We start from the raw sequence: 27,783 nt of genomic DNA, 5'->3' as shown, positions 1-27,783 counted from the left end.
TCAACCTACAATAACAAAAAACAGCCCAAAATGATACTGAAACAGCAAGGACATAAGAAGTGTAAGGCCATGCCTGCAGTGTAGATAGTCCCCACCTAGTACTAAAATTGTCACATCTGTTTTATATACAGACATGGCATCACATGCATTCCTGTATCTCCCTTGAGCTACGGTTTGGTGACCCTTTGGTGGTACAGCCAGACTAAGTACCTTCCACAACCTCTGTTCCTCCTTGTCCCCATCCCCCTGTTTGTGAGGCCCCTTTGCAAACTAGACCTCTGAAAAGGCCTGTAGAGGAAGTAAATCTATCATTCTGCACCAAGGACACCCTTCCTTCCTTAATCAAGTTTACCAAAACGGACCCCAAACTCTTCCACCAGTACAAACGAAGTGGTGCTGGGTCACCACGCATGGATGGGAACGAGCAGCTGGAGGTAGCATTGAGGAAAACAGAGGGCTGGTTTCCTAAGGCAGCGTCCTGTCCGAGTATGCGCCGACTATTACGGAAGAGACCAGACAAAAAAAACCACGGTGGTGATTTCAGAAGACAGTTAAAAGAAAGATTATCAACGGATCACATTTAAGGGCAACAAAAGGATTCTTCTGAAGGGCATTTCTCTAAAAGCGATGCTCAAATGTTCTTTTCAAATGTTCGACTAATGGTTGATGACATCATTCCTCATCAACAAGCTAATTTTTACAGTGAAATAGTTAAACTTCACTAAATCTTATGTATGGACACTGTCATTCAGAACTGAAGTAGACTAAACACAGAGCGACTTCAAGTCACAATGAAAACACTATCATGAACTAAAGTAAATGAAATAACAGTTAACTTCAGTTTTGAAAGTGCCCATATGGAGCTACAATGGCGTTTAACTAATCCAATCACAATTCACACCTTCAGATACTTTGAATGAACTTTTGTGCATCCCTGTATAAACACAGCTTAAAACTTGTTTACTTGGCATTAAAAATACAACTCTGAATTAGAATTTTACACCACTGAACAATCAAAGAATATAGCTGCTAAGGATAATCTTTTTTTCTCCTTATTTCAAATAATTCTACACATACCAGTGGAGGTACCTGTTGAATCTCTTCCACATAGAAATTTATTGGCAAACATATTTTAATTGATTAGTAATTCTATCTGTCTCTTCATTTTCTGAAAGTGGTGTCCCTGTGAGATGCCCAGGTCTGGCAGATAGGACTGGGTGGTTTTGGTTTTTTTTTTAATCATCTCCAAATCTTTTTTGTCTTTTTCTTTAAATAATATCACAAAAGAATTAATTTATCCTCTCCATATACAATCATGCTTTCTCAATTGCTAATTTATCCAGCCTGTATTTTTAAAATTAGCTGCATTAAGCCATTAAAAATTCTTAAGAGCAAGTAGCACTTGCAATGCTCCCAATAATTCTATTGTGGTACCACAGGAAAGCAGTGTTTAAACTGTTCCCTATCAGGAAGTTGGTAGCTAATTTCTAGATTCAAACTCACAAATAGGTTAAAAAAACGTTTTAAAAAGCCTTAGAGGTGTGCAACACAATTCAGAGGCATCATGCAAGTATTGTCTTCAGCTGTGTTTTGCCTTCTTTTGGGGCTGCTATCTCAGTCAATGCATAAAATCCTAGGGAAGGAAATCAGTGGAATCCCATCAATGTACACCAGCTGAAATTCCAGCCCTTTATTTTCAAAAGGTATATTTAGATTTTTTTTCACACACAATAGTGATACAATGCTCACAATCAGCAGCAACTGGAAAATACCCACTGTCAACATGTCATATCTGCAATTAAATCATTACATCCAAACAGCAAGCTATAACTACTAATCAGGAAGAGTGATACTGGAACCATATATGGAAATAAATCTTAATTTTCTCTAGAGCCAATGATGCTGAATAGGCCACATGATTATAGTATTTTACTTTGTCCTTTTTCCTTTGTAATTCATAATACTCCCATACGCTCTACCAATAATCAGATCAGCAGAACTGATATTTCTGGCATTAAATGGGTCAATGGGATTTTTAGCATTGATTTCAGCGGGAGAAGAATTAGGGCAATGTTGAAAGTATCTCATCCATGGTGTAACATTCCTTTAGAGGATACAGATAGGACCTGCATCCTGTCCCAGTCAGCATGCCATCCAGGCTGAGACACGACAGAAACCAGCAAGAGAAAGGAGGAGGCAAGAGCCATCCTTAAGTCAATGGGACTGCGTTCTTTGCTCTACCTGCTTCTTGTTGATAAGAGACCACTACTGTAAATAAGAAGTAACCCAAGTGAAATCAATACGGCCCTGTCATTTTCATTCCAACACAAGCAAAGAATCAAACCTCAAGCCACTGTAAGAAACACAATTTTGCAACTAATACACCTTCTGCATCGCAACTCAGTGAATCCAGTGTGAATGGGGCTTCTAAAACAGATTCAAAAATTGTACTTAGGCAAATTTCCAGATACTTTAAAATATATCCTGCTTTGCTGGGAATCCTTATTAAAAGATCAGAATTATTAAATGGAGACGTTTATTTCCCTTGTAAAATTCAGCTTCACCTATTAGCTATTAACATGAAGAGGAAGGAGGTTCCATTTTGAAACACAGCAACTGCAGTCTGGTGGCAAAACAGTTTGCACGCGAAGTCTAAAGGGAACAGTTAGAAGGATTGCAGAGTTATTGCCTAGCACAGTCTGATGGTATCTGCTGTGCAGTGAGACACCTGCTAGTATATTAAGCTTGGCTTTAAAAAAAAAAGTATTTGATGTATTATTTGGTAGTGGTACGAAACTACTGAGCTAAGAACAAATCTTACAGAAATAAAGTACTCTTTGAAATTGAACTGCATATATTTAACTGAATTTGTACATTCATTTTAGTTCTGCCTTGTTTGGTTGTATAATACATTTGAACCTAAAACCATATATTGCTCAATAAATATATTTTTAATGCACACAAAAAATGATGGAATGTTTTCCAGAGATAGTTGGATGGCACCTGCTAATTGTGACAGGTTGGCTGCTCATTCCACTGCATTAACTTGAACTACGCCCAGGGATTGCTAACCAGGCAAAAAATCTCTGCTGTACTTTTCTGTAATACTTTTTTCTATAGAAGCCCCAGAATTGGAAAGAAATTAATGCTACTTACTATTAAAAGGTCACCATAAATCACTCGAGGAAACTTATTGTAAGTATGATTCACATGTCACTGTGTCTAGATCATAATGACCTGCAACATTTGTACAGTAACAATGAGTAACAGACAGGAAAGCAGTAACCATGAAACTTCGACTTTGCTTTTAAGTTATTTGTTGTTTGTATCAATTGAGCAAATGTTTCTCGTGGCACAGAAGACCATCATACAATACAGTCACTACAGCTGCATTTAAGTTTGCAAAATGAAGACACCTTAAAAATCATTAGCATTTACATCTGGCTATATGCTACTGTGTCTACCTAGCTACAGTAACTGAACTTTAAATGTATGCAGAGAAAGGAAGAGGTGGGAGGAGGAGAAGGAGAAGGACAAAGTTTTGACGACAGCCTGGCTTATCCAGTAGGGATTCAGCTTTTCTCTGAATTTCCTCCACTGGGCTGTAGAGAAGTAGATTTATTTCATTTCGGACATGTATTAAGTGTTAACTAGGAGTTCAATCCTACAGTCTTTGTGCTGGAAATATCCCCACTGACTTCTAAAGAGCTAATGGAAATTTTGATTGCACGAGGATGGCAGAATCGCACACAAAACGTGTACTTCCAGCGCCCTGGAAAGTCCATTGTGCTGCCTCATAGCAACAGAGGCGAGGTTGCCACTGAGCTCCTGTCAGGAAAACAGTATAATTTTATTCCAAAAGAAAACATTTTCTTAAATAGCTGCTCAGCCCGCTGACATTATCTGAGAATTCATACATACCATTCTTCCTCTTAATAATTTCTATAATAAAAATGGAGAAAAAGATTCATAACAATTTCACATGCAACAAAATAAGAGAAGCTCACTGAAAGCACGCCACGTGAATATGTACGTGGTATCTGTAATGTGACCGATCGTAGCATTGTCATAAAGGGCAATCCTCTTCTGAGGAAACAAACTTAAGTAAATTGTCTGTATACTAATTGTTTTTCTTTTTGTAAGAAGCTTTAGCAATGGAGCAATAAAGCAACATTTTATCCTAGCTGAAGGACAGCACGATTTCCTCCTAATGAAGGCGACACTGACCGCAACCTTGCTCTGAACGTGGGCAGTGGGGACACGGCCGGCTACTGAGGTTCAGCAGTACCTGCCGTTATCGCTTTTCATAACTCTCCCTGCTGGGACCTCCAATGTGGCCAAAATGCAACTGTTTGAGCTGAAATCTTACCTTCAGAAAGTCCATCTCAGACTCAACCCTTCTCCAAAATTGCAGTCAACACCAGAAAGTATGGGGAAATATCACATTTTACCTTTTCTTGTCACTCTGTCCTTTGACAAGCTCTGCCGTCCCCATGCACTGGAGCACGGGTCTAGAGGTCAGAAGGAAAGTCATCTTGTTTCAGGAACTTTTTCCTCCCACTGATCAACCTGAGGTGCCCTAGCAGCTAGAGAGTCCCTCTCCCTCCCCGTACCGACGGCTCACGGCTGCTTAAGCTCAGAGGGAGTCAGGGCCCTGAAGCAGAAAGCGAAGAGTCCGTGTGTCTCTTCTCTCCGCAGTCCCCGACAGTCTGATCCAAACGCTCCAGGGACAAAAAGCAGAGCAGGCAGAAGGGAAAGGAGTTAATTTAATATAACCCAACAGGAATATTCTGCTAATGCTACATTTTAGGAAGAAGCTTTCTCTGCACAGCACCTGTGTTATATTGGGCAAAACCCACCAGCAGTGGCTGCTCTAATTGCAGGTGCATTACGTTCGGCGCCGTGGTCTGATCTGTAGCAGAGCTGGATGCTGTGACTGAACCTGATGTGAAGTCTGTTCTGAATATCTGAAATAGTTTATAATGATAAATACTTTGACAGAACATCTTCTTGGGTTTCAAAATAGATATCCAAATTTCTTGGATATCTTGTATTTTAATCACATTGGTCCAATTTCCCCCCAAATGTGCTGGCACTCCACTCTTATTGGTTTATTTAAAGCAACATTAATTGTATGACCAACATTTTCTGGAGGCCCACCTTGGTGTCCCTAGAGGCTGAACTGCAGCCACGCTGAGTGCTCACACCTGATGACGAAGCCAGTGGAAGCTGTGCTTCAAACACATAAACTCTTCCGATCCGTAAGTGCTGAGACGCATGGGAGGGAGGGACACGAGACACATGCCGCACCAGGCGTCTCACACTGCATACTCCACACTTGTGCAAATTTTAACTTAATTTTCTGTGGGCCTACATCTCTATTTATAAAATTGAGGCTAGCACCACCCCTTCCCTCCCTAGGAGGTTTACGTCTTCACTAACTGTTGGTGATGTGCTCTGATACCATACTGGATGGCATTTAAGAAAATTGTATGCAGCAGTTAGGAACTGGGGCTACAAAGCTAATTAGAAGCATACAAAACTATTGAATAGAAGGACAATTCAGTTAGCGTGGTCCACTTTGTGAATTGAAGCAGTCCTATGTAGAAAACACTGGGCAATTGCATAATTAAAAATCCTGGTTAAGGTGTGTACAAAAAAAGGAAAAGAATGCAAATATAAAATTAGATTTAGCATTTCTCAATAACCATACATTTAAATTATGCATCTTTAATCACATTTTTTCTTTAAACAGAAGCATTTTGCTATACACATAGTATACTCAAATCCTCTTAGAGCTAGAGGAAGGACTTCTGTTTTTGGCAGTGATATCCAAGTCTGGCCCTTACTATGCTGTACTTCTCTTAACATTTTCAAAGGAAAAAAATACCGTGACACTGCAACTTACAGAAGTTTCTCATGTAAAGTTTTACTGACCTACTTAAGTCATGGTGGAAAAAGCTCCAGAAAAAGTCCATAACACTGAATTAATTTAACAAATATAAACCTAAAATCCAGACTGATGTAAGTTAGAAGCATAAGAAATGCTGAGGGGCCAGAAAAGGCGAAAGATGTTATCAATCTCATATGACATGCAGTGTAGAAAACAGTGATGTCAGCTCCTATGAGATTTCCTATGACTTCCTATGTCCTGCTTTTAACATGCTCAAGTTATCTTGTTGACAACTGTCAGCAGAAGTGAGGCAGTTTAAAAAATAAACGGATCAGTAGCAACTAACTTAAGGACAGGTCATAGCCAGTATGCCCATGGTGATACTCTGATGTTCACCAAGGTCATACACTCTGTGCTCTTCTAAACCAGAGAAGATGGGTGCAGAATTAGCTGAAAAGTACTTTACTCAACACCTACTAAATGCACCAGGTGCAACACCAGAGATACTCCAGTTTTAAAGATGCTCCTGCCGGGTGGCAAAAGTTACATCCTCCCACTGAACAAAGACCCCAGATAGTTTCATGGGCACTGTTGATCCAGGGACAGCATCACAGCTCATTGTTTCACTGAGCCTGACCCTAAAGTGCCTGATTTTTTAAGTTTTACAGAAAACTCTATTAAGAAGTCTCTAACGACATCTCATTTTCCGCAGCATACAGCTAACTGTTGTGAATTGGGAACAAAGAGATAATAAATAGGTATGATAAAATGGCTACACTGAAACCTGTTTAATATACTATGTAAAAAACAGATTATAAAATAATACTGTGGAAATAGATGAATACATTTCTTGTACTACTAGATTCTTGGACAGAAGCAGCAAACAACATGGAAAACAGCACAGTAGAGCTTTATGTTACACCTAGAAAGTTTCTGATAGGGTTTCACATTGACTGCCACAATTCAAACAGAACACAGGCATGCACAGAGGTGTCTAAAAAGCAGGAAATACTAAGCAGTGTGGATGAAAGAAAGTCTAACTAGCCAGCTTTATGATAGTAAAAAGTGATTGAAATCTGAACCTTGCTGTATTTAACAGCCTGCATGTCACATTTCCCCAGACAGCTCCTCTGAAAGGTTGACCAATTTGTTTCAATACAGTGGCCACTCAACAGCACCAAAAAAGACAGTGTATATCCAAAGCACTATATGGAAATTCTTCTTCCAAATGTACAATGTGAAGGCTAAAGTACAAAAGCAGTTAATTTATCACAGAAGCAGAGATTCCTACAGTAACTAATTCAAACTGCTGATGATGCACTAAATCAGAGTGAGTGATGAACACATACATAAGCAGCAAGTGAAGTTCAAAAGGATACAGATCTATGTGATCAATGAGCTGCCACATGGCAAATGAAATGCAGTGTTGACAAACGTACAGTAACAGAGATGAGGCTCCAAAATAATCAAACCAAATATAAGAAAAATTTAAATAAACCAGTGCAGAAACGTCTCGTTACAGAGCTGGAGGTGCCTCTACACACATCTAAGTACCAGACCTTCAAATCACTGGGCTTTCTCTCTATATTTACTATGAAAAAAAACCCACCGATAACTTGAAGAGGTGCCTTGCCATAAAGCAGTAAAACCTTCCACGAAATGTAATACAGTGACACCAGTCATGTAAGCAACCATCTATTTCAAGCACGCAGATTAGGAACAACAGCCTACAGATGAAAATCTCACACAAATCTAATATTATATTGCATATTACTGCCCTGAGTGATGACTGAATGATAAGGCCAACTTATGGCTTCTTCCTCTACCAATCTATGCAGTTCAGAAACATAATCAGAGCAAGCGGTGCTGACCAAGGCTCTTCATACTCTAATTGCTGTCCTAGCTGATTAATGGCTTTTTGACTGAAACGCAACACCACTTTGGAAGAAGAGTATTGGCATTCAGTGACGTGCATCTCTTGAAATTCCCTAGAGCATAAGAAACTTTGCACATCATGAAAGATGTCAGGACTTTTAAAAAGAAAGAAATCACCTACTGTGAGAAGGAAGGGTTTATTAGACATTTTCTACAAAAATAATAGCTGTGACTTTCTCATATGCAGGTGTGACCAGCTGTGGCTATTATTGTCATTATTCAATTATTCATTACACCCAATACAAATATGTTCTTTTTTGTTTTTGTCTATGGAGTGCTATGTGAAAACAGTGAGAAAGTTCTGTCTTTGTTACTACATCTTCTGCTTGAAAATGTCACATGATTCAAGATATCTTATGTCTTTGAAGGGCTTCCAGAAAATCATACCTTCACTAGGTAGTCTCTTGGCTGCAGTTCTATTGTGGAACTTCCACACTATAATCCAAGGGTCTTTCACAGTGTATTTACTATGATAGGAACAGGCCAGTTATTCTTGACAAATATGAATCTCTCCAAAGCCATCTACGCTGTAAAACTAAGCATCTCTACTACAATTTTACCTCCCTGCAGAGTCCTCAACAGAACGGTTTGCTTAACTGTTAGGGATCATGTGCACCTTTGTACATTTGCTTCAGCTCATATTCATTGTTACAGAACATCCAATTAAGAGCTCCACTCTCCTTCATCAACTTTTTTCTTCTTTTTAACACCATTGATTGTTTTCTTTGACATATAAGGGATTTTTCTCCCCCAAGCTATCTTGATTTGCTCTTCAAAAAGTTGACCTGCCGGGTGATAGCATGTAATTAGATTAAGAAAAAAGTGGTAACAAACAAAAAAGGTAGCTATCCCATTTGCTTCTTTCTCTAAACCTTACCATTTCCTCTCCTTACCCAAAGGTTAGCATATTTGTTGTAGCCTCTCTAATTCTGTAGCTCTTAATTACATGATGTATCATACCTTGATTTCAACGAAACCACAAACACTCAATGCGGACACAAATAAAGGGCTACTCATTTTGGTTTATACTAGTGTAATAAGACTACAGGAATACTCTTTTTTTATCATCTGTGAAACACTTAAGGACATACCTAATACACTAAAAAGAACTGAAATTATATTAATACTGGAAATACAATACAGCAGAGAGGAAACAGTCTCGGACGTTCCTGGAGCGTGTAGAAGATAACCTCCTGACACAGCTGGTGAGGGAACCAATGAGGGAGGGGCCCCGCTGGACCTGCTGTTTGCAAAAAGAGAAGGACTTGTGGGTGATGTGGTGGTTGGAGGCCATCTTGGGCATCGTGATCACGAAATGATAGCTTTTTGATTCTTGGAGAAGTAAGGAGAGGGGTCACCAGAACTGCTACCTTGGAATTCCGGAGGGCAAACTTTAGGCTGTTTAGGAGCCTGGTTGACCGAGTCCCTTGGGAGGCAGTCCTGAAGGGCAAAGGAGTCCAGGAAGGCTGGACATTCTTCAAGAAGGAAATCTTAAATGTACAGGAGCAGGCCATCCCCATGTGCCAAAAGACAAGCCAGCGGGAAGTCCAGCCTGGTTTAACAGAGAGTTTTGGCTGGAACTCAGGAAAAAAAAGGAGAGTTTATGACCTTTGGAAGAAGCGGCAGGCAACTCAGGAGGACTGCAAGGATGTTGTGAGGTTATGCAGAGAGAAAATTAGAAGGGCCAAAGCCCAACTAGAACTTAATCTGGCTACTGCCATAAAAGATAATAAAAAACTGTTTCTATAAATACATTAGCAACAAAAGGAGGGCTAAGGAGAATCTCCATCCTTTATTGAATGTGGGGGGAAACATAATGACAAAGGATGAGGAAAAGGCTGAGGTACTTTATGCCTTCCTTGCCTCAGTCTTTAATAAGACGACCGGCTGTTCTGGGGGTACCCAGCCCCCTGAGCTGGAAAACAGGGAAGGGGAGCAGAATGAATCCCATAATCCAAGGGGAAAGGGTTAGCGACCTGCTACACCACTTAAACACACACACGTCTATGGGGCTGGATGGGATCCACCCAAGGGTACTGAGGGAGCTGGCAGAAGTGCTCACCAAGTCACTTTCCATCATTTATCAGCAGTCCTGGCTAACTAGGGAGGTCCCAGCCGACTGGAGGTTAGCAAATGTGACGCCCACCTACAAGCAGGACTGGGAGGAGGATCCGGGGAACTACAGGGCTGTCAGTCTGACCTCGGTGCCGGGGAAGGTTATGGAGCAGATCATCCTGAGCACCATCACAAGGCATATGCAGGACAACCAGGTGATCAGGCCCAGCCAGGACGGGTTTATGAAAGGCAGGTCCTGCCTGACTAACCTGATATCCTTCTATGACAAGGTGACCAGCTTAGTGGATGAGGGAAAGGCTGTGCATGCTGCCTACCTAGACTTTAGTAAAGCCTTTGACACCGCTTCCCACAGCATTCTCCTGCAGACACTGGCTGCTCATGGCTGGGATGGGTGTACTCTTTGCTGGGGAAAAAACTGGCTGGATGGCCAGCCCAAAGAGTGGTGGGAATGGAGTTAAATCCAGTTGGTGGTGGGTAACAAGTGGTGTTCCCCAGGGCTCAGTACTGGGGCCAGTTCTGTTTAATATCTTTATCAACGACCCGGACGAGGGGATCGAGTGCACCCTCAGTGAGTTTGCAGAGGACACCAAGTTGGGCAAGACTGTTGATCTGCTGGAGGGTAGGAGGGTTCTACAGAGGGATCTGGACAGGCTGGATCGATGGGCCCAGGACAGTTGTATGAGGTTCAACAAGGCCAAGTGCCGGGTCCTGCACTTGGGTCACAACAACCCCAAGCAACACTACGGGCTTGGGGAAGAGTGGCTGGAAAGCTGCCCGGCAGAAAAGGACCTGGGGGTGCTGGTCAACAGCCGGCTGAATATGAGCCAGCAGTGTCCCAGGTGGCCAAGAAGGCCAACGGCATCCTGGCCTGTATCAGAAATAGTGTGGCCAGCAGGAGCAGGGCAGCGATCGTACCCCTGTACTCGGCACTGGTGAGGTCGCGCCTCAAATACCGTGTTCAGTGTTGGGCTCCTCACTACAAGAAGGACACTGAGGTGCTGGAGCGTGTCCAGAGAAGAGCAACAGAGCTGGTGAGGGGCCTGGAGCACAAGTCTTATGAGGAGCGGCTGATGGAACTGGGGTTGTTTAGTCTGGAGAAAAGGAGGCTGAGGGGAGACCTTATCGCTCTCTGAAAGGAGGTTGTAGTGAGGTGGGTGTTGGGTGGTCTCTTCTCCCAAGTAATAAGCGATAGGACAAGAGGAAATGGCCTCAAGTTGCACCAGGGGAGATTTAGATTGGATATTAGGAAAAATTTCCTCACCAAAAGGGTTGTCACACATTGGAATAGGCTGCCCAGGGAAATGGTGTGGTCACCATCCCTGGAAGTATTTAACAGACGTGTAGATGTGGCACTTAGGGACACGGTTTAGTGGTGGACTTGGCAGTGCTAGATTAACGGTTGGACTTGATGATCTTAAAGGTCTTTTCCAACCTAAACGATTCTATGATTCTGTGATTCTGTTAACACTGATGTGCTCCATGTACTGGAGGCTAACAAAAAACAAAGCAAGTAAGATGAAGTGAAGGTCCTTCAGAACTCAGTTACCCAGCAAGCCATTAGAATAATCCAGGAGGAATGAACCATCAAGTGGACTTTCAGAGTTTTCATTATTTGCAGAGATTTATAAATAGTAGTAACACTTGATTTTGCAGCTATCCTTAAGAAAGGCCATTTAGTTGAATATTAGAATTCCATGGTAAAACTGGATTCAAGGCAACATAATGCTAAACCCCAAGAGATGGTACCAGGGCTAAAGAGCTAAAAAGCCTAAATGAATGCATAATAGAAAGGGTGAATTAGTCCTCCAGTTCCCCTTATCATTAGCAAAGCTATCCTCCCAACTCTACAGTGCAGGAACACTATTTCATTAGATCCACAAAACACAAAGAATTAAATGATTGACAGACATTTCCAATTGTATAATTTGTAGCTTATGAACAAGCTTATGAACTTTATGTTTTATTTTGTTCAACTTTGAGACATACACATGGAAAATCTCTGTCTGGATTTCAAACAGTTTTTAGAAAAGAAGTTAGAATATCATCTTCCTACTGAACTGATGCCAAGACTTTCACTAGTCAGATTTTCACAGTTAGATTTTTCATAGACTTTCATTAGCAAACAGAAGAGTTTCTATTTAGAGCAGAACCCATGAAAAGCAGAAATAATACGAAACCACTCAAATCAAAAAACAAAGCTCCATTACAACTTTATGGTAATTATGATTACTTAATCCCTGCATAGCCCTATTCTTTGATCTGAACTTTTCTAAATTCATTTCAGGACAACTTGCACACTGTTATTTCTCAGGCAAACATAGAGGAAAATAGAAAAATGAGTCTTGAGATGCACATATTAAAACCTTCCCTTTCTAAAACCTTGAGTGCAATGCTTTTTTGGGAAAATTGCTACTGAATTTCCATATGAATGGATCTGTGCAGGCAAAAGTTTCTGGCTGGAATATGGAGTTTGCTGGACTAAGGACAGAAGTCTTACTGGCTTAAATGAGATGAGGGTTTCACCCTTGACATATACAAGATTTTATGAAGGAAACTTATGATTTCAAGATTTCTTATCTGGATAAGAAGATTATCTAACTGATGTGACCTCATGTTACAACTAGGAAAATGATCCAACTGGGTCCTGTGAGTAAGTTATGCTGCAAGCCCTGAATGTCCTGTAAACTCTCTAAAAAGCTGTATTTCCCCAGCAGGTTTCCTTTCATTGCCTATTGAATGGAACACACTTCTCTGACATAACCAATGCATTTATTTAACTTTTGTTTTATATTTTATCTTCCAATTTATTTTGGTTAGAGGTAGAATTATTCTGTTAAAAAATGACCTGATCCTAGACAGAGTTTATTTAAATTTCAAAATGAAAAGCTTACTAAGAACAGATAAGATTGATTGCTCTTTCCATCTTAGCATAATTGTATTTCAGGTGAACATCAATTTACTTTAAAGGACGCTTCTAAGTAGCAGGCTGCATCATACATAATTCATCAATCACAGCTGCCTGTAACATGATTTACACGAGCAGATTTCAATGGAATAGAGGGAGTCGTATTGTTTTTTATGCTTTGGCTTGTTTGTTTTTAAATAGTTTACGAAACACTCATTTGCACTGAATTATTGCTGAAAAGAGTTCATCCTTGGTAATCAGCATGTTGAATTTCTTTCTCTTTGTACAGAAATGTTACCTCTCTAAATTTCTTTTAAAAGGCAGAGTGAGTTTTCAAAACATCGTTAGGGCAGAAATCACTCCATGCTTATCAAAGGTAAAAATAAAGCCCAAGGATTTTGCTAGGGGGGAAGGGAAGGCAAAAATATTTATCTGAAAAGCATTACTAGTTTTAGGGTTGTGTATTTTCTAGCTGGCTTGACGTCATTTGTTATTATTTGTTATACCTGCATGCAAATGTAATTGAAAAGAAGCAGCTCTCTCCTCAGCTAGCCCTTCACACAGTTGTCACATGGACAAAATGCGGTTTACGGGGCAATCTACACAAAACGGACACAAAACAATGTGCCAGTTAAACCGCAATCACTTGATACACCAAGAAATATAGGTGAAACTGGCGGCACTGCAATGTGTGTTACATTACTCAATGTCTTCCATCAAATTCAGCTTTAGGGACGTGTTGGTGCCTCAGATGGTCCTGAAGTAAAGAAGCATTTCCACAAATAGATGCAAATATAGTTTTAAAAGAAAAAAGAGAGAGCAAGAGAAACTGCTAGAAATGCACACCTACACAAAGACAGAAATGCCTTTACTTACTTGTAAGCCCATTTGAAACACAGAGTGACCCATAAAGTTAGCCAACATTCGAATTAGAGCTGCACCCTGTGGGAAATGATAGAGAAAAAAGAAGTTACCAGGTTTGCATGTCAACATTACACAATAATAACAATCTGAAGTAGGCGTTTCCATCCAACACTATCATCTTGGAAACACATGATCAATACAATCTTTATTTGTGCTGGAATGAAAGAGAGAGAAGATAATGCAAATGCTTACAAGGAAAAGTGAGTAAGTAGACTGGCATCGTTAATATCCTGCCCCATATACTGAATAAGGCACAGGTCATAAAACACACTCTCTCCACTGCTGGAGCAGGGATGTGTCAGCTCCACAGCTGGTTGCCCCCAGCCCTTCTGTGCACTCAGCAGTACTGCACAGTTTTAAATGAGGGCAAAAAATAATGTCCATGCTAAATTCTACCACAGTGATAATATTTTTACCTCCATTATACTACCGTAAATCAGGATTTAGTGATACTACTTTCCTTTGTAAAAGCCTTCAAGATCTGATGATCTGGAAGTGGATCATTTTCATAAGAATATTATAAGCTGTAGATATATGTATTTGACTTATTAATAGTCAGCTTATTTCCCAGACTGTCATGCAAAGAGGTAAGTACTTGTATAACACTCTTTCTCTACTTATACCAGTTCTTATCCCTTTGCCCCTTCAGGCAAAGCAGAGAGATGTAAAAAATTTCTTTTGTTTCACAGGTGATTCTAATTCTCAGTACTTACACCAAGAAACAGATAGACACTTGCCAGAGTAGCTTTCTTTAAGGCATTCCTTTTGTTTTCTCACTCCCTTTCAGAACCACAATTGCTGTGTATTTTCCCCTTGCACAAGTGCTTTATTTCAAGCAGAAATATCTTTGCAGATCCGGATTGATGATTTAGCTATAATATCCTACTTTGCAATCCAGTTGCAAGACAACCAGCCTTCCAATCCCATTAACCAAATGTTATACTTAGTACTGATCACTGCACGAGAGGGAGGACACTTTTGATTTAAAGACAGTGAATCAAAGGCCGTAAGAAAACGTGATGCTAGAACTCAACAACCTCAGCTACAGATGTAGGTCCAGGAATTAGGCTAATGCTCAATTAGAAAACAGAAAAACCCAAATCATTTCACAGATTCAAAAATTCAAAGGTTCTAAAACCAAAATTATAACAGATTACAACAATGTCATCTGACTTCCTGCATTAACAGAGGTCAAACAGTAATTTAAGCAAAAACCCTATTGCTTCTCTTTACACAATAAGATCTATTTTAGGAAGATTCAAGAACACGAAAATGTTTCACAGTACTACATAACATGTCACACTAATATTTACTCTCACAGTGAAAATGTGCATCTTTTTACTAATTTGAATTTCTCTAGCTTCAGCTTTCAAAACAAGATTTTATGCATTTTCCTGCTAGATTAAAGCTCAGATTAGTTTTGGAATTTAACAGTTCTCCAATTTTTAGACCATTTTACACATGTTCCACTGATTTTTTGTACAGTGACTATTTTTGAGGTGCCAAAGGGATTATCTGTAATAACCAACATTTGAAATAATGACATAAATCAAAAAGATTCATAAATTATTGGGAAATTGTAAGGAACCCCACAAGTTCTTCACATAGGTAGCAGCAACAAATAATATATAGTTAGCAAAGTAACTGAAGCAAAAAAGAAAAAAAAATCATTAATTGAGGAGACGTTTGTAGTTGCTTAGAAGAATTGAACAGTGGATAAGCCAAAAGACGGTGTTTGCATTATTAACAACTATGCTATGTTTTTATGGTGGTACATAATCTTGCTGGGAGACCAATCAAGTCTGGAACACACAGCAGCATAGAAAATAATCCCTGCCGAAACAAGTTATTACCTGAACAGACAAGACAATAGGTCAGGAAGCATTATTACCCTTATTTTACTAGAGGAATAGAATGAGTAAAGTTCTCAGAGGTGTTTAAGCAGATAAACAGCAGATAAATCTGTCTAAGCAGATAAAGAGAAGAGAAAAAAAATCTAACAAATAGATAAATCCTATTTATCCTGTAAGTAACTTGGGCAGGGCAACCCAAAACATCTGTAGCAGAACCAAAAATATATAAAGATCAGCCTAAATCCTTAACAACAAAGACATTTTTTCACTCATCACACATCCCTTTTCCTACTCACTTGTCAGTATTCCAGGGTCTCCTTTTTTTTTTCTCACAGTTTAGATTTCACATTGTAGCAATGGACATATATTTATAGAGGCACCTTAACTCTACTGATCGCTGTGAGAAGCAAGGAAGCAAATACCTTCATATGATGTTGCTCACAGAGTCTTTTTCTATCCAGAGACCAAGAACTGTCAGATACACGTAAAAAAATTATAGAATTCCTCTCACAGGTGACATTTAGCCGCACATTGGATGGAACTATGGCTGGCCTTTACACAGCAAACAAAATAAAAAAGCAAGCAAAGACTGAATAAGAAATCCAAGGCACAAAGGCAGGACTACTTTCTCAGGACGGATCCCTTTTCACAGCTACTTCAGAAGTACTTTCCACCTATTAATTACCTTCAGGAAACCCAGAAGTCCTACATAAAGTTTCCAAAACAATATGCTTGTCCCAGTTCTGCCATCTTCCACACATAGGGAAAGCAAATGCCAGGAAGGGAGGGGGAAGGGGATTCTAAAGAAAAAGGGGAAAACAGAAAAACAGAGAACCTCAAGACAAAACAATTGTCTTGGGGAGAAAGGACGAGAAACAGGCGCAAATGCAGCCCTTGGTGTGGAAGGAAAAGAAATGGGAGGAGGAAAAGGAAGGAAACCACTCATTTAATCTTTCTTGCACTTTAAGAGCAGGCAGAAGAGAGGACAGTGATACATTCGTAAGAGCAGAAGCAATGAATCCATTCCCAGCTCTGGGAAGGAAAGGCAGCAAATACCGGCACTTGGGAAATGAAGAGAAATAGGTTTGCAGGCAGAAGCATAAAAAGCAAGAGGTATGCAGAGTAACTGGCATAAGGAAGAGGGGCTTACTAAAAAGAGGAGCTTGGACGATGACCCTCACCAGAGGGTCCTGGGAGGTAAAGAAGGTATGCGCAGTAAGATCAGTTACAGGAGTAATAGAATAAATAACCTTGGGGTCATCTGAACGGCCCCATGTGCTAGGATTTTCACTGCCTATCCACCTAGCAAGCAGTGAACTAGATGGAGTCCAGAGGACCAACGCTTCCATACCCTCTGAAAGCTTCTCTGAGCTAGACCTAAACCTACAGAAAAATCCTAAACCACAACACATCTGTCCTGCTGCAAAGGGTGCCCTCTGGAACCTGTCAGCATCATTCCCTGACATGCAACGGATCCGCTCCCCATTTCACTCTCAGGGCCACTTCTGCTCTGCCAACATTTGTCCAACCGAGGAATGACATATGGAGTCTTGAGAAGTGAACCCGGCTCTCCTACAGGGCAGAATAGCTATTTATTGATGATTTAAGTGCTTTCCTCCAGGCAATGGATGACTCAGTACTTCCTCAAGAGGTAAAACACATTGGTTTAACAGGTCTAGCAGAAAGCAATTCTTTCCTATTCAAAAAACAAAAACGTACCCCTGTTCCCGCCAGTGGAAAATCTGACTCACCTTAAGCTATTGTACCCCATCTTAATAAAAGTCTACTCAGACAAATACACTAGATATTCAGTCAATTATTAATGGCACTACCTGGTTCTGGTGAAGCACTCTTCATTAGCAGATCTCGTAAGTGCTTCGTAAGACACTGATATCAATATCTTGCAAATTAAAGGGAAACTGAGGCACAGCATAGTGAAATTATTTGCCGAAGATCACCCAGCATGCTCCTCATATAACCTACGACACAGTCAAAATTTCCTCAGCACTGTGACTCCACCGCTATAGGAAAGGAAGGTGGAGCATGTTGGCTGCTCCATGGAAATTAACTGCATACACAGCCTTTTTCTGCAAAGTGCTCTTGGGGAAAAGGCATGCTCATGGGCAATTAGCCAACGCTGGCTGAAGTGCTGTAAGTTTATGCTCTTCCTTTCCCTGAAGAAACTTGTTTGCACATTCACACCACGGTAAAGACCATCCATAACTAAAATTAGGAGCAAAATTCCTTTATACGTGAGCTGAACTTGCCTTTGAAATCTACAAAACACGGAGTCACAGTTAAGGCATTCAAATTCTCTCCATGCCAATGTAAAATAATGTTAAATGAAACTAATTTTTAAAGACCCACTCCTACATTTTTTGATCCTGTGACACCACTACAGGTCACAATTACTGTAAGTTAATTTAATTCTCTGACTTACTGAATGATCCAATTTTATTATACCTGAATTCTTAAATTAATTGTTTCACTTGCAACTCGCATCCTGTAATCATTTCTTATATAAAAGAAAGCACCAAATGGAATTTTCTTTAACAGGAAAAAAAAAGTAAGTCTTATGTGTGAAGCCACAAAAATCTGACTCCTGCAGACAACACAGTACTGTTATACAGCCACACAGGAGGGGATAGAGCTGACTGAATACAGGTATCTGTAGCATCTGTGTCTACAATTTCTTTAGCTGTTTAGATTTCCTTTACAGTCAATGGACAGCACCAGTCACTTCTGGGTGCACCCTGTCTCACCTTCAAGTAGATCTCCAGATGGGAGAATTGTACCCTAAAAGCACCCATCTCTTGTAATTTACTCCAAAAGTAGCCTTGGGTGACTAGCTGCTAGGTATTTATCTGCACTGCAGACATCTAAAGTGAGGTGAGATAAATTCAACTGCACTGTCCAAAAAGGCCATACAGAGACTGATTCCCCACTCTTGCAAAAGTTCTGTACTAGTAAGCAGTTCCCAAGAATTTCTGAATTGCGGAGATATAAAACTGGTGTGACACCACCCTTTTCTATATATATAGTTGAATAACATATATCTCAGTTTATTCTACCTTGTCATACTTTCATATAAGAAAACCAGCAACGGTAGGTATTCGAGAGAGGGCCCTGAAGAGAGTGCTTTCTAGCTGAAGGTGGATATTCTGTACCGAGCAGACTGCAAAGAAAAGCACTTAAAATAACAAACTGGTGAAGCAGTTGCAGTGAAGGGAACAATACAAAAACCAGTAAACCAGCACATAGGATTATGCAGAAGCTAGGAGGCAAGGGCAAGGAGCCACGTGTGAAAAGATACAAATGAGCTGGTAAGTCATTCAGCACTATTCTTTTAAGGACCAAAAATTATGTCTGAATTCTAAAAAGTGCTCATGAGAGAAAAATGTCACCAACACAAAACAGAAACCATGAACTACAGCTGACTCTTTTAAGGGTGAAATAATCTATGGTTTTGTAAATGAGTTGGAGTGGGGGAATGAAAAGAGACCATAAAAGGCTGACCCAGAAAAAGCATTGCTCTTCCACCCTCCTTCCCACCAAAACTTGTCATTTTTTCCTAGAACATCAACTTCTTTTTTATTTTTGGTTCTGCTTTTGTGTGTTTTGTTGGTTTTGTTCTAACCGTAGGATTGAGATTCATCTGACTGAATGCAGATGCCTACACTGTAGCTATCTGATGCTTCCTCCGTTGTATACAGCTGAGCCAGCTGCCTCGACTCCCTTTAAAGGCAACGGAGAGAGAAACAAGCACTTCAGCTCATCCTGATTCATCTCATCCAAAGACATGTACCTAAAATAGGACAGATGAATTTTACCCTGAAAGTGCCTGTTTATCTTCACTGATGATACAGGGAGGTTAGGGGACGAATCAGTTGCAGGAGTCTGCACAGGGAACATCCCAAGTGAGATGGCGTGAATCCCTCTGAAGAGATTTTATCCTGCAACTTACGGAGCAACCTTAGAAAATGGGAAAGTGTAAACACTGCAAAAACACCTCCCTCAGTCTGTGAAGTCTGAGATGGCACCTTGCAGGCTCACCTATCCATTTATCCCACGTAATGCCACATATAATATAACACACATATAATATTACACAGACCTCAATATATCTCTTCTTCACTGAATGTCCACCTTGCCATCCTTGTTATAGGAATGAAAGCTGTTTATTTTGATTTAGTTCAGAACGATCCCTTTTGTGACATAAAAACTAAAATCAGGAAGTATTTTGGTATGAAAAACACCACTGTGGTATCAAAAGTGTAAGTGCAGAGTGAGCTACTGAGGAGAGGAGCACTGGACTACCAACAAAAACTATGTAACTGAATTTCTAAAAAGAAATTTAAAAAAATTTAATGTATCAATTTTCCACCCATCCATTTTGCTGATTCTTCTCTCATTTAAAAACAAAACCCAAAGCCAACATTGAATACAGGTGATTTATTAACATTCTTCTATTGTGTAGTAGTCAGCTCAAAATCAGTCTTGATTAATATGTAATAGCTCTGCTTGTTTTTCATATACAATGGGACACAGATAGGAGGCCTACAGTTATTTTTCTGTATGCTGGTATCCCTGCAGTTCAAGATTAGGGTTACTTTCTCTCTAGCTAAGGGAAATATGAGTTACTCTATCCTCTGCCTCAGTTACACTAGATTTTATTCATATTATTGTCAGAGCTATTATTATTATTATCAATAATAATATCTCATAATTACCTTCATCTTCATTGATTGAAACAAGGCTCAGACCACACACAGGCACTCACAAAGGTACCGTTCTTTCATAAAGAGCTCCTGATTTAAGATGAGAATCAATATACAAAGTTTGATAGCTACTAATATATACCTGACATATACCAGTATTCTTTTATTTAATGTATCGGTCATGAGTCACACACATTAAATAGTTTCCTCCTTCAACTACTTACCCTGAGCTACAGGCGCGATGCCTTGTCAAAGACTTTTTTTAAATCCAGTGTCTGCTGACTCCCCCCAAGAACTCCAGCTGGTTAGTGAGACAGAATCTCCCTTTGCAGCACTTAAGTCCAGGCAAGACTGTCATGTTTATCCACACGCTCAGTTCTCTTATTCTTTATATCCTATGAAGTCCCCACCTAGCTGGAGAAGGAAGCTGAACTCATCACCCTATAGCTCCCAGGACTTCTCCTGGAGCCCTCTCTGTACATTACCCCAGCAATTCTCCAGCACAGTGGCCGGTTGTAAGGATGGTCTACCTCCCATTGCCAGAAGTTCTGCAGCTCCACATCTGGTTACCTTCAGAAGGTGCAGGTGGATGCCACCCAGCTCTGCAGACTTCCTAAACATTAATTCACCTCTTTTAGTTATTGTTTCCCATATACCTACCTCAAATTGATAGTTCCTACAACCTATCTGTTACAAAGACTAAACTGAGCATGGGAATCAACCCATTCTTCAGCAGGAAAGTCCAATACAAAGAATTCATTGCACTTCTCTGCTATATCTTTAAAAATCTGAGTCCCCCTTTTACACTTTAGCCATGACGTGGCCCCTCACCCAGTAAGCCAGAGCCATACCTCCTGTATACACTCAAGTCAGGCATAAACTACCGTAGCAGAATCACTTAAGATCACACAACTTTCAAATTTTGGCTAATATGTTTTGAATAATAGTTGAATCTTTTCTTCATGAAATGTGCTGAAGAAAGATTTTTTAGAACTGCAAATGTAATAAAAGCAGCATGTGGGTTGGTTTTTTTTCTTAAAAATGTTGAAGGTATTTTTACAGTATTCTGTCAAATAGAAGCCTAAGGGTATCCACAATCAAATGGGTTCTTAAGTAAATGAGTATAATTTCATTTCAGTTCAAAGTTCCTGAATTCATGCATTATTCTTTATTTCTCAAAATCTTAGATAATTCTGTGATTCTAAGTTCATTTTAAATATTAGAAGAGCATATTGCCAAGCACTCATACAAAGAATGCATATTTGCACATTATTTTTGTAATGTGAACACTAGCCAACAAGTAATATCCAAGTCACGTTTTCCAAGACAATCATTCTTTGTTGGTACTAAGCAACCACAGCTGGATGCCCCATGAAATTTAGCTTATTGGGAAAAACACAGCATGAATTAAAGTGAAAGAACAATGTACATCAAACATGTAGCAAAAATGTGACACTTAAAAAAGAACTCTTACATAAAATTAAAAAACACAATGAAATCTGTCAAATCCTGGAGAAATTTAACACAAAAAATATGTTTTGACTAAGTCACATCTGCAGAATTTGCTCAAACATAGATAGAATAGTGTATATGTGTGTAAATGAATTATTTAAAAACTTGGTAAACTGAGCTGCTCTGTTACACTACATGTAGTGCACTGAATTAACTGAATTGTTACCCTCAGCACATTAAAGAAGAGGACCAAGAGATGGGAGAAGTCTGGCTGTAGTGTCTGTTGAGCGACTGGTGTGACCTTAAGCAAATCAACGGACATCCCTTAGTTCTCCTGCAAGAACAACTGAAAACCGAGTAACCACTTTCAAAGTCAGGTGTTGCATTTAAACTGTCCTTCCTTAAGCAAACATATTCACCATACCCTCTTTGCTTTTTTCCTTTTTCCCCAAGAGAAGTCCAACCATTCCTCAATTCCCACTCAGGAGGTCATGCTGAAATGGATTTTACCTTCCTACCTTTGTCATCTGAACCATCTTTCATGGTATGCAGCCTTTCCCTGATAGCCGTGGAACAAGAGTGTCCCGTTCATGCCATCAGTTACAACACAGTGCTGCGGTGAGCTCCTGAGAGACCTCTGCTAAAGTCCTTCTATCAAGCCGTAACAGCGGAGATAATTGCAAAGCCTGCTCTGGAATTCTTCAACTGTCTCTATCCAAAATATCTCATCTCTGGGAACTGCAGAAGTACTCACTGAGAAATTCTTTTCAGGGAATTAATTAGACTGTATCATGAGTCACCAGCACTAAATCCCTCTTTCATTTTCAGAAACTGAGCACTGTAATACACCAGCTTGGCTATTTTCTGTATTCTCCAGCGGCACCTCCAAATACTAGAAGAAAAATGAAGCTTAATGCATGTGAATTTGATGAGTATGAATGCTTTCTTATTTGATGAGGATAACAGAATGTAAATGAGTAAACATGTGTCTGATTTCCGCCCTGTGGCAGAAACTTAAAATGTTCAAATGAATTCCTAGAGGCTTTCCCTTTGGAAAACCCATGTAAAGGCCATAAGAAGAAGTAAGGACGGAGATCGGTATATGCAAACTATGCAGCATACTAGTACAAAGTGTGATAATATGAGCCTAATCCTGAAGGTCTTAGTCCAGGCCATCATTTAATCACACTGAAGTACCTTAAGCATGTAAGCAACCCAACTTAAATTCCACAGCTTACACACATAAAATTAAGCAAGTAACTATGTACTTGGCTGAAATCGGCTCTGACTGGCTTCCCTGCACTTGGTACTAAATTGTTAAAAAGTAAGGGACTACATTCATTAAAAGGAGTCCAAAAAACTATCCCTACTTGATTTTAACAGTAGAGACTAGATAAAAAAGTCCCTCATTTATCTTCTTTACTTTTCAAAGCAATACAGAATTTCCAATTGATATTTGCTTATCAAGCAGCGCACACTGTCCTGGCTTTGGCTGGAATGAAGTTCATTTTCTTCCTAGTAGCTGGTATAGTGCTGTGGTTTGGATTTAGGATGAGAAGAATGTTGATAACACACTGATGTTGTAGTTGTTGTTAGTAAGTGTTTATACTCAGTCAAGGACTCTTCAGCTTCTCACGCTGCCCTGCCAGCGGAGGCTGGAGGGGCACAAGGAGTTGGGAGGGGGCACAGCCAGGAGAGCTGACCCAAACTGGCCAAAGGGGGTATTCCATACCATATGACGTCATGCCCAGTATATAAACTGGGGGAGTTGGCCTGGGGGCTGGTTAGCAGGTGGTGAGCAATTGTATTGTGCATCACTACTTTTGTATATTTTTTTTTTCTCCTTTCCTTTTCTGTCCTGTTAAACTGTCTTTATCTTAAGTTTTTTGGTGGGGTTTTTTTTCGATTGTCTCCCCCCTCCCACTGGGGGGTGAGGGGTGAGCGAGCAGCTGCGTGGTGCTTAGCTGCCGGCTGAGGTTAAACCACGACAGCACACCCGCAAGTTAACGTGCTGTTGATCCTCATCAATAAAACCAGGATATATTTTAATAAGCAAATTAAACTTACACTATTTTTAAAACTCTACTTAGAGTATGGATGAGCCAATACTTTTAAAATCAGCAAATATACCTATAAACCTGTAATGTACTGTGCTAAATCATTAAAAATGCATAAAGGCATCTTAGGTTGTTTTTATAGATTGTGAGGCCATTTATCTGATGCCAAAACATCACTGAAAAAGCAACATTATATTCAAGGAGAGCTTTTCACTGGGAAATCATAATCATTTTCTATTCTGACAAACACAGCTGTTCTAGGGCTGGATAATACCAAAATGGTCAGATGGTAAGATGAGCTTTGGTGAAATGTTTGTCTTAGACATAAATTCTGTTGCAAATTTTAGGAACATGACACAAAGAACAAAATTCAGTGGTAAATGACCATAACTAATCATGTTCTTCAGGTGGATATTGTCACATCATTTTCCTTGAATAGTAAAAAGTATCAGTTGCCTAGACAAAATGCTATCGGAACTCCATTTACAACAAGAGTTTTATTTCACCTCACCACCAAAATCTCTCTTACGTGTTCTGACACCACTGACAAGGACAAAAGCACGTTATATTTTTTCATTAACTGCTCGTATGAGGAAGTCTTCAAGGATGGACAAACACAAGAGGTTAATGAAATTATTTACACAGACAGGCCATCACCAAAATTTAAGTAAGTAGTGAATAAACTAGTTCATCTTAAAATCCTCTATATTAAGAATCTCTTGTAATAACAAAACAGGCTCCACAAATCCCTGTTTCCATTAGGAGTAATGGACAAAGGTCTTCCCTTTTACGATGAATACTTACACAAGTGTTTACATGGTCACAGTTACTTCACTTCAAAGAGGAAATGCATCACCATTTTACCAACCAGCTCCACAGAGAATCCAAAAGCAAATTAGGTAAAGTAAAACTCAGAATTTGAGATGATTCTCCACTGAAGACTACCTTGGGGATCAGTATGATCTGATAGCTATCTATTAATCCAGCCAATGTGTTCTGTAGCGATATGGTATAGCACTGTTTTTTTTTTTAATTAGAGTATTATGCCATAATGAAACAAAGATTTTAAAAGTCTATGTCTCAACACAATTTATCTTTACCAACCACAAATTTAATCTCATCAAAGATTGAAATCAGGTCTGTTTGACCAGGCTTGTTTCCATGAAGCATGAAAATTGATATTCGTGGTTTTTTAATTCACTAAATACCACATAAGAATCTCAATCCATTTGCCTAAGACTGATTTGCAACTAACTGTAATTAAACATGCCGTTCTACGTTCTCTCTTTGAATACCTCTTTTAATCTTCTGAAATTATCCAGTACTTAAACATACCTTTAAAAGACAAGAATAACAACAAAACAGCGTGGCAGAGGTTGTTCCCTCCTGAAGAGAAGTCCTGCAGGCCTAAAGGATCATATTTTTATGTCAATTTTTTTTCCTTTTACTCTCTTTCATTACCTCCAGTTTATCTTCTATTTCTAATTCTTACAATTTGTTCCAAGTTATTTTAACACTTGTAATTTTTGCTCATTTTACTGATCTGAACTAGGACGTGTGTCAGCAAAAGTTATCCCTTGCCTTTACTCAGGCATCATTGGTTTTTGGACTCCTTCAGAGAAAAAATACAAACTACCTGTGGAGGCTTACAGAGGTACTTTCTGCTTTGCCCTTTGCTGAAAATAACCGTTACAAAGTAGAGCCAGAACAGCAGGAAAGGAAAATGCATTTCAGGAACGCTGGTGTGTAGGCTGGTACCTCCGTGTACACCCACCTTTATCAACACTTTATTTTAAGCCATGGAAACATCTGAGCACTATTCTGTTCCTTCTACTCCCTGTCGGGGAAAGAAGTATGAGGAATGATGGCAGGGCACAGTGTCTTGAGCCACCGTTGCCATTTCTGCTTTGATCACCTCCTCCAGCCCTTGGGAGCTGCAGTTTGTTGCTGCCTTTCGACAGGGAAGGGGCAGAAGACAGTCTTGTACCACAACAGGTTGCATCTTCCCAATTGCTCTACCTTGACTGAGCAATCTAGTCTAATGAGCTCTTCTTTAAAATAAAATGCTTTTATTAACATTGGAAATAATAAAAATGGAGCACAAAACTCATATACAGTTCTCCCCAGCATGGGGAACATAACACTCCTGAAGCACTGTAGGTGTGTAGCTGTTTATATACCACACACAGTGGCTTCTACATTTCTTCTTCAGAAAATACTATCTTAGCATACACTGAACAGTGTAAAAGCATAATGACAGTTTGGTTTGAGTCAGGAAGGTGCTCAGATACCTTAAGAGAGGTATGTTAAGTATCTTGAGGCACCTGCCTAGTTTTACATGCTAGCACCCGCCGGCTGGAGTGGGACAGCCCGCATACTTTAAGTCAGGCACTCTTGGGGCTCCTCTGAACTTGAACCTAAAGGTTTCACCAACTCTGAGCTTCCATGGCTTTCATATTGGAAGCAGTCATGATCTTCAACCTTTATACCTAAACAGAAAGAAATTATTTTCATTACAAGATACTACCTCTGTTACAAAGGCTCCTTCTGCACCCTGGGCGCTGACCTGCTGCACTTGTAAGTCATGGAACAGAAACCAGCATCACGCAAACGGGCACCCAGGACTTAATGGCATTCACAGACGACGTCACAGCTCAGTCAGTCAGGAAGAACAAAAAGCTCTCCCTTTATACTGCAGTAAGGGAGTGGGTTGTAAAGCCACCCGTACTGTATTGCAAGACTTTTAAGTAGCTGGATACCATCTTATGTTATTGATTTAGTTAAGTGAATAACTAAAAATAAAACCTATTTTACTGTATTTTACTATTTATAAGTATTTATCTAGTATTTCTTTCACTGTTAATGAGCTGCTCTCGCTTTTCTGTGGCAAATTCATAGATGCACATTGTCACAATTTCATTGCACTCACGAACTGAGTGGATTTCTCTCTGATACTAATCCCGGTCTTACTGGGAAGAATACATGTTTCGGGGGGTGTTTTATTTTGTCATTACAGTGCCAATATCCTTCCCAGGGCCTGAGCAACAGAAGTAAAAATCAAAAAGTTTTTAGAAAGCCTTTCCAGCAACTGCAGTTAGCCCTCCTGTTCTTCCACATTCTTGCAGAATACATTATGCTGTAAATTTTCAAAGAGAATTACACTCAAAAAGGTGAGCAAGGCACTGCTTGCAATTTCTTAAATTCTCCTTTGCCAGAACTGTTAGCACGACATACAGGGAAGCTGAGCATTTTTCTTTGTGCACATTTTTAGTTGAACAGATTTCCTAATGCAGAACATTACCTTTGAGAGGAGGCAGGGATCACGGTCTCCCTTTATTACTGTTAGAAATATATCCTTCTTCTATCACTCCACACAGAAAGCAGGAAAAAGCATTTTTAAAGAAGTGGCATACAGTTAAGAAAAAAAAGGAAATTATACAAACAAAGGTTTAGGACATAATGAATTGTTTGCATTACAAAGCCAGGGCCAGTAACTGAGCTCACTGCTGAAGTTAATTTTGCTTTTAGGGAAGGAAAAAAAAAGAATATTCTTCCCTATTTGAGTCATCCTCTTCCTTGTTTTGATTATTGTTTGTCACTTGCCAAGACATATTCTATTGGGGGTATTTTTATCGTTACACTCCATCATACTGGTCTTGCCTGCTCTGATTGCTGCCAGAATCTTCAACCAGCACACTTCAAAGCATGCAGCAGGCTGACAGAAAGGACTTCAGGTATTATCTGGCTCTCTACAATGTCCTTGGTGCCCTTTCATCCCTTCTCTTATCTGGCTGTGACTGCTCATCTAGGGCTATGACTCCTTCAGTTCTGGCTGGGATGTCTCTCCCTCTCACTGTTCTGGGTCTGGCCGCTCCCTTTGAGATGCAGCTGTCTTCTTTCTCCATTTTATTACAGACGGTTGTTCCTTGCTGATTGCTGCTCCTCACGTTATTCTTGCTGCACTCTCTCC

General features: G+C 39.9%; 1 protein-coding gene across 1 annotated transcript in view; it reads right to left on the bottom strand.

Annotated features, from left to right (window-relative positions):
- TRHDE (thyrotropin releasing hormone degrading enzyme) overlaps window positions 1–27,783 on the bottom strand; it is a 222,066-nt gene that overhangs the window by 86,231 nt on the left and 108,052 nt on the right. The window contains exon 7 of the mRNA XM_049792005.1: window positions 13,686–13,751. Coding sequence (XP_049647962.1) covers window positions 13,686–13,751 — 66 coding nt within the window. The remainder of the gene's footprint in view (window positions 1–13,685; window positions 13,752–27,783) is intronic.

This window comes from Accipiter gentilis, chromosome 34 (assembly GCF_929443795.1).
Source record: "Accipiter gentilis chromosome 34, bAccGen1.1, whole genome shotgun sequence".
Lineage (NCBI taxonomy): Eukaryota > Metazoa > Chordata > Aves > Accipitriformes > Accipitridae > Astur > Astur gentilis.
Note: the sequence above shows the minus strand (reverse complement) of the source record. Positions and strands in the feature narration are given on the sequence as shown.